Consider the following 11,622-nt stretch of genomic DNA (forward strand, 5'->3'; position numbering starts at 1 on the left):
AGATGGCTCGCTAGGCTAGAGATAGTTCAACTGTGAACTGTTAAGATAGGCTAGAGATAGTTCAAATCCAGGTTAACTGGCATGAGTCCTTGTACACTTCTTGTAGAGATTGGCACTCCATGGCATCCCATTAAATATAGCCTGATGGGAATACACCCCTTCCTTTATCATTATGGAAGACTGAGTGGGAATGATTAAATATAGCCTGATGGGAATACACCCCTCACTTTATCATTATGGAAGACTGAGTGGGAATGATTAAATATAGCCTGATGGGAATACACCCCTTCCTTTATCATGATGGAAGACTGAGTGGGAATGAAAATGTGTTATCTAGTTACTGTATGCGTTACTAACTACCAGGTGGGGGGAAATGCATCCCTGTGTGTAGGACGCACCTGAGTATTAGCCGAAGGGCTGCAGTAATCCGATTGGGTTTGACTGCACCTTTAATAATAAAGCAATATTGACATTCAAAAGAAGCATGGATTTGTGCTTGTCATTTTTCGACACTTTAATATGGATCTTTGTGATTCATCTTAGTCGTTAAGATAACACAGTAAATTGAAAAATTGTGAATTGGAGAAATCTATCTATCAGTGTGAATCCCATGATCCATGACTGCCATATCTGTCTTGCTTGCAGCGACAACCTTCAGACGGCTAAAGGAACAGTGTCTCACCTACTCATTCCGGATGCCCTGGTGCCGTGTGATTTGGATGCAGACGATAGGGATCAACTACACGACACGGGTGCAGGTATGGCAGTAGACTACTGAAATACATTCAGATTTTTGTGATTGTGCTATAGCAACAATTCAAATCCTGTCCTAACCCTATCCCATTATATTATCTGTTGGTCAGTTGGCAAGTGTTCTGTCTGTTTCAGCTCAAAATGAATCCACACCGCCATTTTGGGATAAGCCAATTACGGACTGTTCCCCAGACATATCTTTTTGCACGAACACCAAAGCAAACTTGGAAACTTGTGTTGAAGACCTCTCAGAAATCACGATGGACCAGTGTCGTGTTCCCAGGACAGAAGAAGGAATCCCAGTGGGCATTGTTGTGGCTGAAAGGGAATCTTGGCCTCTCCTTCATGTCACTCCTATGGAGGCCGTGGCCACAGTGAGGTGAAGGGGAAATGACTTGTTGTATTGAGACTGGCCTGCAGTTGTTAACAATGATCTGTGCTCATTGACCTTAAAGGAGAATGCTACAGCTTTAACACGGGGCGGCAGTGGTACAGGAGGTAGAGAAGTCGTTTAGTAATCAATTCAATTCAATTCTATTCAATTTTATTTATATAGCGCCATAACAATACAATTGTCTCTAGGCGCTTTAATTAATCAGAAGGTTGCTAGTTCGATTCCCTGTCGAAGCGTCCTTGAGCAAGACACTGAACCCCTAATTGCTCCTGATGTGCAGTGTGCCATCAGTGTAAATGTAAAATGTAAAATGTGTATACGTTGTAAGTCGCACATATGTAAGTCACTTTGGATAAAAGCGTCTGCTAAATGACTAAATGTAAATGAAATGTAATATCAATGATCTGTGCTCATTGACCTTAAAGGAGAATGCTACAGCTTTTACAATATCAATATCAAATTCAAAAATAAATCTGTCAAGTGCTTGGAAATTAATTGTGGAGGAGGAGGAGGGCAACATGTCTAAATCCTGTTTGCAAGGTTCCAGAAATGGAAATAATGGTAATTTTAATTGTATACAGACAGCCAAGATACCTTCAACATTATGCTCCGAAAGCCAGCATGCAGATGACACATCTCCTTATATGGCCGACACACGCTAAAACATCTTAATGTTTCATGAGTTATGATCAGGCAACCAATCACATCATTTTAGAAACATCTTAATGTTTCATGAGTTATGATCAGGCAACAAATCACATCATTTTAGAAACAATTCTAATATTCTCTTAAGTTTATGTGAGCCGTTTGAGACCAATAATCAATATGGTTCTAAGGCATACTCTTTCCTAACTCTCCAGCGATTGGAGCGTCCCTGAGGATGACGCTAGAGCGGTATCTGCCATGATCATCACTGATGCCCTGGTGCCTGTATCGGTAGAAACGGAGAATAAACAAGAGCGTGAAGAGAAGAAGCGCACTAAGACGGAGAAACCTGAGGTAAGACCATTGTACTCCAAACCATTTTCACAGCATTAGAATGAACACATTCCCAACCGCATAACCATTTCAATGTGTGTGTCTTCTGTAGAATCTCACCACTACAAGCTCAACTCATGAAAATGGTAAGATGCAGAACGGAACTTCCTTTTTAAGAGTCGACTAAATACATTTTGATCATTTATTGTGGTGTGACTATTGCCATTTGTTTGTCAGTTGCCAGGTCATCAGCACAGCTTGCTTCTGATGGACTGACTGAAGATATATCCCCGTTAAAGAAAAGAAGATTGCTTGAGAGCACACGGAGAGGTAGGTCAAGAGAGTTGCTGTAGACCCCCAAAACATTATTATTTTATTATTCGTGCTTATGTGATTGGACATTTGTATAGAAAATCATGTTTTATTTTCTAGCCAAGCTCCATGTGAAACCAGCTTTGCCAGTACGCCGAATTTCATCTCAAAATGCCTTGGCCCAAAAATCCATGCCACCACTCTCCTCGACCCAGAGTTCCTCTGCCAGCCACTCCGCTTCTGCCCAGCCCAACAGCACACCTTCGCCAGCATCAGCATATAAACCTGCATCAACGGTTGGTGGTGTGGGTGGAGGGGAATCCCCAATGGTCCAGCACAACACTCCATCGGGGGCAACTCATGCTATGGCCAGGTGATTTGCTTTAACAGTTCACTTATTTCTGCCTGTTTTATATTTTTTTGGCCTGGAAGATTTGGAGGCTGTCATATCTCTCTGATTAACTCTCTTTTAGTGTTACACCAACACTGCTACTGCACTTTTACCCGTTTCTAAAGTTGCAATGAAAAAGTATGTGAGCCCTTCAGAATGATTCAAATGTATGCAGTTTATCTAAAAATGTGATATGAACTTCACCATTAAGGTAACAGTAACATACCCAAAGAAATAGCAAACTGGTTAGCCTTTTAAATGGTGTTTTTTTTATTTATTTGTATTTTTAAGCCATCTATTTACAACATGTTTACTACACAGAAGGGGTATAGATAACTTACCCCTAAACAATATATTGCTGTAGTGGTTTTGTTGTATGATTGTGCAAGCGCGTGTCACATATTATTGTTATTGATGTATTACATATATTGTAATCCATGTTATTGTTTTATTATTACGATCATTATTGTGTGATTGCTCAATCAAGAACATTTTGAAAAATAAGCCCTTAAATGGTGACTTGTGAATGGTGAAAAATCCTAACCTTCAACGGATTCAAGGCATCACACATTACTGCATTCAAGCATTACATGATCATACTGAAATACGCAGCAACACAGGCAAGTTATCGATCGTTAAATATAACAGACGTAGTTTGAATCCATGCATTTGCTTCATATGCTTAAATGGACGAGGCACCCATGGTGATTAAGTAATCACACTATTCCTCTACTTAAGTTGTATCTTTTTTAGTGTGATTGCTTGCGTAGGCAGTCATACTATTGATATTCTTAAGTTTTATTATTTATTCTTATTCAACATGTTTATGGCGCCCCTTCTCATCCCGACACTTTTGATTTTTTTTAGGGATGAACACTTGAAGGAATCCAACTTTCTTTTAATTATTAATCTTTGCCTCTTCTTAACCTACTAATAAGTGTTCTCTGCAGCTAGAGTGGTCTCTGAAGAGGTGACAGAAGCACAAAGCATAATTTGACTTTAGCAGTGGAAAGGTTCTGTGGAGCGGCAGTGTCCACGTTGAAGGCTTGCGGCAGTCCACAGCCCATATTCTGATAAATGCATATACTCATACACACACACTGTGTGTGTTTAACAAAATCAACAAGAATACACCCACAGATAGCCCTCAAGCCTTCATAAAATGCATTATTTATTGAACTAATATCAGCCGTGCCCAGGGTGGCGGAGTAACTAGTTACAGTCACAGAGAAAAAAAGATGTAATTAAATTACAGTTACTTATCAAAATGTTGGTGATTACAAAGGAATTACATCCAAATATAATTGTCTGTAAAAAGCTTTAAAGCTTAATATAAAATGGAGAATATATTCATTCTGTGGCTTTGAATCTTTTGCTGTCTAGGCTCCATTCATTTGGCTATGAGCTGATCCCCGGGATAGACCCTGGGACACAGCCTGGTTCTCACTCTCTTTTCCCCACATGCATCTGGTCAATTCTGACTGGAACCACACGTGCAACCATGTTGCAAATCCAGCCTAAGGGTTAACCATGTTTCACAGAACTGCCTCTCTTCATGGACTGAAACTGTCACATGTGTATAGAGAGTCACCAGGCTGTGTTGCTGTTTTGCAGACCTGGAAGAAAGCCAAAAGGCTTCCTGTCCTTCATGTCCAGTAAGAGTACGTCTGGGGTGACCGCCACAAAACCTCAAGTCAAACCAGTACAATCCAGGAGGATGCCTATAGCACCAAGGACCATCTCCACGGCAACAGAACCTCAAGTCAAACCAGTACAATCCAGGAGGATGCCTATAGCACCAAGGACCATCTCCACGGCAACAGAACTAGCTACATCCTGTAGTTCATCAAATACAAATCATTTACACTCCCTGGTAAGTAGGCAATGCATCAAAGATCTTAAATTGAGGTTTTAACCTTTTTATGTTTTATTTGTTTAAGCCAAGGTTTGTAGCTTCTTGTTAATGTGATTTTTTACTTGTGTATTTCTTGAAGTGTAGAATATGTGAAATATATATTGGGTCATCTTGCCAATTGTGGAAATAAAAAAAATAAGTGGTTGGTTGACACATGCTCCTTTGCCATGCTCTGTGTACACAAAGAATGAACATAATCTCCAGTTGCAGTTTTGAGAAATAAGCAGTTGGAGGGAAAGTTTGAATGCATAGCCAACAGCATAGCAGTTTCATAATACACTACCACACCTGAAAGATGTACAGACAAATATGAAGACAATATACAAACATTCATTTGAGTAGGTTGGAAATGAAGGTAAATATCCAATATTTAGTAGATCCCTTGCAATCAAAGCTGCAGAGAGGAATTTAACCCAGGTTGACCATGCAAAAGACGACGACGTTTACTGATGCGCCATTAACACCATATGTATATCCGAATCGCATAACACAGACATTTTGTTCCTTATATCTAATAGAAAGCATTATGGATACACTACTCTACTTCTATAATAAAATACCATACCCAAAAGACATATACACAAAGAAAGAATAAAATCTAATGACACGATTTAGAGCAATCTTCATATTAAACTCTGACCTGGCAAAAGGCCCATAGGCTCTGACATTTTGTCTCCAATCTCGAATGGGAAGCATATTGCATGCATCGTTGCACTTCTGTGTTTAAACCCATATGTTTAATTTTTTTAGATTTACAATACACACACACACACATCTATATTATATTATATTGTGTTTTCATTCTTCTTCAATGTGAGTGCGGGATACTGATTTGGCTATCATGAAGCCTATAGATCGCCTGTCAACGTAATGTAAAATCCTGAATGTCTGAATGTTTGGCCACGGTTTACAAAGGACGGACGGCTTCGCATCAAGATACTGTATTTATACACAATTCAATGTAAACCGTAACCACTTGGTGACAGCAAGGAAAAAAAGGAGAATGAAGTGGTGGGTTTATGAGCGTTTGAGAAGTGAGCTCTTGGCTCTTGGCTTTTGTTGACTAAGGAGCCAGGGATCTGTGTCATGACACCAGCTTGTACAGAGGCAGACACTCAGAGGAACCTGGGCATTATTTGCTAATGTATTTGCTGTGCAAAAAACATACCACCAGAAAATTGTGAATCCAACGACGGTCGAATGCGAAGGCAGTTATACAATTGCTTGAGCAAGATGTGCGTCTTCATAGAGCCAATCAGAAAACAGGAGACACTCTGTGCTCGTATGTGCATCTTCATAGAGCCCCTCATCACCCAATCAGAACACAGGAGACACTTTGTGCTCGTATGTGCATCTTCATAGAGCCCCTCATCACCCAATCAGAACACAGGAGACACTCTGTGCTGGTATGTGCATCTTCATAGAGCCCCTCATCACCCAATCAGAACACAGGAGACACTCTGTGCTCGTATGTGCATCAGGTGCACTGCGTCTGTCCAACAGCACATGGGTGCAGATAGAACCGTTTGGAGAGCTATTGACCGTTTGGAGAGCTATTGATTGTTTGGAGAGCTATTGACCGTTTGGAGAGCTATTGACCGTTTGGAGAGCTATTGATTCCGTGTGTTTGTTTTGGAGGCTGCCGTTTGAGGTGCTGCTGAATGTGTTTTATAAATAACAGAAACACCTTTTGTGTTTTTAATTCAATACAGTTTAACACCACCACAAACATCCTCCAAAATGATCATGCCGTTGAATCGCCACCTCTCTTAAACGTTTCAACGTAAACTGAACATTATAATAATCATTTGAAGGACTCTAGACCGCATTAGTTTTCACTAAGTGTCCATTATAAACTGGCAACCGAGTGCATGTTCTCTTGGTTAATTGCAAACCCATAAAAACTTGTATATATAGGCCATAATTATTGTTGACAGTAATCATGTTGATATCATTATGCCGTTATTGAGAACATATTGGGAGAGAGTTATTGGGATATGGTTATCTGGCTGTTTGAAGTAGCTTTTAAAATGTCCTAAATGCAAATGTGGTTAGGCAGACACACATGTTATCTTCAACGCTTTTTCATTCCCATCAAGTGGCCAGCTGTTGCAATGCATTTTGATGTTATGTCATGTTGTTTTGACGCAAGAATAGAACATAGAACCGAAGAACATATGAGTGCGCCTCTGTGGATCCGTTCTGGTTCCTCCTGACTAATAATTTGCCACTCACCAATCTATGAGTTGTGACCTGTGCTGGGTTTAACTAAGGCAGATCACATTTGGAATGGTTGTTTTGAACAGCACTATGTTTAATACAGTGCAGGGATTCTCAAACCTTTGCGATCTGGGCCCTTCCAAACTGTTCTACAGTACTTGGATTTTGCGAATGAGAGTTCCCCGTCTCCCCCCCCCCCCTCCCATGTTTGAGAACCACTGATCATTGTGTAATGAAGTGCATACTTCACAAAAACAAAGACAATTGATATCAAAACGTACACATTGTCCTTTGCTACTAACTTACACATGGTCTATTAGACTTTTCAAAGTTCCCAAGCCCAAAGTACACCCTAGACTGTTCTCAACTGCCTGAAATGCCTCGTTGGCATTCTAGTCTTTTTCTTTGTCACAAGATGACTCGTTATCGTAACACAATCCTTACTACCCGCCTAGCTGACCAATCAGAGAACACTGGGCTCATTGAGAGAGGTTGCTTAAAGACACTGGAGCTCAACAGAGCGTTTCAGACAGAGGGTGAATAGAGATGCACTGTATGAGAAAAATGTGTTTTTGGAACATTGAAGCAGGACTGTATATTCTGGTAGACCCCAAAAATAAAATGGTGAACCTTGGAAATGAACATATTGGGTCCTCTTTAAAGTAAGAACTTTAATTAAAGGAACTCTTTATCTCTTTCTGTCATTTGTTCAGCAGAATCATGAGGTGATCTCGTCTGAATCAAGAGACTCCAGCGTCAGGCATCACTCAGAGGAGCCCACAAGTATATCGGAGTACTTTCTCAGTAACATCTTTACAGAGGTGGAGGAGAAGGACTGAATTTGAATGGGTGTCCAGCCTCGATGAACAGAAGGCCTGTCTGATGAATGGAAACAGGCTGTAGGGATTGTGATGTCACAGTCTGAAGATTCTCACATTCCATGAGGTCTGTCCAGTGTCTAGGAGCTGCCAGGGGGGAGTCATGCCAGTCTGAAATCACTTTCTGATTGGTGGTAGCTAGAATTCACTGTAAACAGGTTATGGTATGGAACTGTATATAGGTTAATTTGTGCCGACCAGTATGTGTGTAACTGAGGGCCGGGACACACTATGTTGGGTACTCTATCTCAATCCCAGTCCCAATTTTAATTTAATGATGAATTAGGCAGTCATTCCTTTTCATTTTGTGTGTTTGGGGAAATTCGTGTAGAGAATAAGAATGATGTTTTGGCTCTAATGTGTATTCTGAAGTTCTCCCTTGTTCCAGGTACGGGCAACAATAGAGTAACAGATTTTTGTGTAAAAAAAAATCACTGTTCATATTTCTAAATAAAGTGTCAGTGGTTTTCTCATGCTTTTCTTTTAGTCATTTTTTGGATTTCAATATTTTACAAGATTATTATTTTCTGCTGTCATTGTTTCATTGTTCCCGGCCTTCTCACACTCAGTCCTGTGTGCACAGACTATAAATAAAATGTAATATTAAATGACATCTCATATCTCGCCTATTAATAGTTTTGTTCTGTTTTGCGTGTGTGAGGGCGCGTTTCCTAATGGCGGACACAATGGACTTTGTTATAACTTTTAACTGCCAACGGAGACTTCTAAAGTCCTTATTGTACATCCCCAGATAACTCTGAACTGGTTTATCTTGGCTGGCGTGTGTTGAAGCATAGGGGGGTACACTTATCGCCATCACCACGCCAAACATTTCACCTCCCACCATGGTCAAAAACGTAGTTTTATTACACAAAATGTTTTCTGTCAAATCGCTGTTATTCAGTTGTCTTTACATATAGCACATACGAATGACGTACATACCATTCTTGTTCAACTAACAAGCTTGAATGAGTTCTTGCCGCCATTGGATCTTTTCCTCTTATGAAGTGCGCTCCCGTCCCGGGACAACCTGATGGTTTGGGCAGGTTCGCGAGGAACATGGTTTCGCCCTCGCAAAATCAATTAATTGAGTTATAAGGTTTTTTAATGGTGAATGTGAACTGTATCTATTGTTGATATTATGTTGAATGCCTGACTTTGATAGAATTACTATTGGAATCATTTTAACTTTGTTTAAAGGGAATTTATTCTGCCACATGCCATCACCCCTGTGCTATGGGCCTTTGATGGTATGGGCCAATTAGGGGGAGTCCAGCTACCTGATAAAGGGGTTAGCTTGGTAGTAGTGGGGAGGCTTCTGTGCGGAGAGCTTCTTTGGTGTGAGCTTAGTGTGTGTTTTTCTCTATCTTCCTCAGAAGTGTGAGGCTGTTACTTATTGAGCTACAGCTGTTTGCAAATATCTTTTGTTTCAATTTATATTATTAGTGTTTTTGTTTATTTTTTCACCTTCTTGGGTTCTGCACCTGGTGGAGGACATACATTTCAAACCAGTGTTTTTGTCTCCCTGCTGCTCTTTGTGCCTACCCTAAAAGACCCTCGACACCATCACCCTAAAAGACCTCGACACCATCACCCTAACAGACCCTAAAAGACCCTCGACACCATCACCCTTTGACCCTAAAAGACCCTTGACACAATCACCCGCTGACACTTGGTGGCAGCGATGGGGTGATTTGCTGTGAGGTCACCGGAGGCGTGCCTGTAAACCTTATGAGGGACCCCCCGGGGGTTGACCCCTGTGTGAGGGACCCGGATAGATGGGTGAAGCACTTGTGTGTGGGGCGCCCTGGGATGGGAGAAGCACGGTTGGTGGATGCATGAGGAAGGCCTGTGTGTGTGAAGCACAAGGGTGTGCTTCCGAAGGGGAGGGCAGTGTGACGATGTGCCGTCACTACACATGAGTATGTTCTCTGACTGCCATACCATCGAGTCTGGCTTTTTGGTGTTGTGATCAGAGTGCAGGTTTGGCACCCTGTGGCCAGTCGCGTATAGCTGTAACGGGTTTGTATCCCCATTGGGGTGTTGTCGAATGTGAGATGAGTAGAAAGCATTGATAATAATTGCAACTTTCTATGTAAAATAGTTTTATGTAAAAAAAAAAATTGGAGTTTCTATCAAATTTATAGGATGTAAATGCTACGTCTTGGAGCATAGTAAAATCCTACTCCATCATATTGCCAGTATTCTTGTAGAAATGTACTAATGTTTTTTAGTTCTTGTTTGTCAGTGTGTTTAATCATCATTGATATCCTCTGTACTGCTCAAATGAACTGAACCAGCAGACTTGGATTATTTTTTATGGCACAGAACCTATGGTTGTACATGGTATAATTAAGCTGAAAAAAAGCTATATTGTTTTCATTTAAGCAGGACAAAAAGGCAGTGTGTAATATTTAAAAGAAAGTTCCATTTTTATTTATGTTCATAGTTTTATTGACAACATGTGAAATGATTTATACATGTCTCAGTATTTACACAAATGGAATAGCGTGGACTGTTATTAAAGATAAGTGTTTTAGAAATAATAATGTAAGGCCAACAATTAAATATGACAAAACAGTACACACATAATACAATGACAAAGGAAAACTACAAACACCAATTAGCAATGAGAAACCTCCCTTTAAAAAGAAGGAAACTTGATCAAAAGGGGGCATCTGCATGATGCTGGCCTGGGTGAGGTAGGAGAGCTGATCAGGGCACAGGGTAAGGAGTAGGGTGGCAGAAGAGAATATACTAAATAAATACATATAGTGCTAGTTAATATACTAAATAAATACATATAGTGCTAGTTAATATGACAAGTAGAACATGACATGCATTAAGGTCAGTTTGACATAGTCTGAATCACACAGATATAACATAAAATAAAGTCACATTCATAAAAGACAAAATATATGTATCAAAGTAAATATATCAAACAGGACCACACGTTTCATACAAATGTAAAAAGTGTGGCTTGTAATCATAAAGATAAGCATTTCAGAAATGATATGGAACATTTAAGGCCAGCATTCAAACATAATGACTAATTGAACATAGCAAACAGGCATATATCCCTGCGCTCTAAATGACTGTAAACAAGAGAGTACTATGTGCGTGTACACAACAAATGAATGTGCACTCTCGCCATGGAGAAGACCTCAGCAGCAGGGGAAGAGCGTGTGAGATTTCTGGAACACAATAAAGCAATAATAGTTTCTTCATCAGTCTCGTATCGAGACTTGGGCTGTCCACAGGCAAGACAAGTCTTTGCTTGTCTTCTCTTCTCTTCTGGCTGGTGGTGCTGCTGCCGCTGCTTCTCCAAGATGCCTTCCGTAATGTTGTCAATGGAGTCTTGTGTCAGAGGTGTGGACAGGGCAGGTGCAGGTGGATTGACAATAGCCGGCCCCATAGTGACCACAGGAACAGTAGACGTCTCACTCCCCTCTGTTAAAGAGAGCCACAGCTGCTGAGGCTCCGGAAGTTTTTCCTGGCTTGTGTGTAAAGACAAACAAGGTGTTAAGGAGTTGACAGGTGATTCACATAGCAGGATATGTGCAGCCTGGTTGGGGGGTGCAGCCAGCTGTTGGGATCTGTGGCAGACCGATGGAGGAGGAGCAGTGTGTGTTTGTGAGTGCAAGATGGGGGGAGAAGGGAGAGAAGGTTAGTAGGAAGGTTGCTAGTTCGATCCCGATTCCCCCTTGCTCCTCAAGGAAGAACTGCTGTCAATGTTACGTTATGTCATCTCCCTACTACCTTGAGCAAGACACTGAACCCA

At 40.8% G+C, this 11,622-nt stretch overlaps 1 protein-coding gene across 7 annotated transcripts in view; it reads left to right on the forward strand.

Moving 5' to 3' along the window:
• The window catches only part of LOC105902445 (transcription factor TFIIIB component B'' homolog), a 60,692-nt gene extending 52,378 nt beyond the window's left edge, over window positions 1-8,314 (forward strand). For 6 of the 7 annotated variants that reach the window (XM_031577960.2, XM_031577959.2, XM_012830034.3 and 3 more), the window contains 8 exons: window positions 646-758; window positions 889-1,132; window positions 2,008-2,146; window positions 2,238-2,271; window positions 2,363-2,455; window positions 2,558-2,810; window positions 4,443-4,701; window positions 7,677-8,314. In XM_031577960.2, coding sequence (XP_031433820.1) covers window positions 646-758; window positions 889-1,132; window positions 2,008-2,146; window positions 2,238-2,271; window positions 2,363-2,455; window positions 2,558-2,810; window positions 4,443-4,701; window positions 7,677-7,802 — 1,261 coding nt within the window. In that variant the 3' untranslated portion in view covers window positions 7,803-8,314. The remainder of the gene's footprint in view (window positions 1-645; window positions 759-888; window positions 1,133-2,007; window positions 2,147-2,237; window positions 2,272-2,362; window positions 2,456-2,557; window positions 2,811-4,442; window positions 4,702-7,676) is intronic. The other variant, XM_031577958.2, reaches the window with a different exon arrangement.
• Window positions 8,315-11,622: the final 3,308 nt, after the last annotated feature.

Source organism: Clupea harengus, chromosome 12, assembly GCF_900700415.2.
Source record: "Clupea harengus chromosome 12, Ch_v2.0.2, whole genome shotgun sequence".
Classification (NCBI taxonomy): Eukaryota; Metazoa; Chordata; class Actinopteri; order Clupeiformes; family Clupeidae; genus Clupea; species Clupea harengus.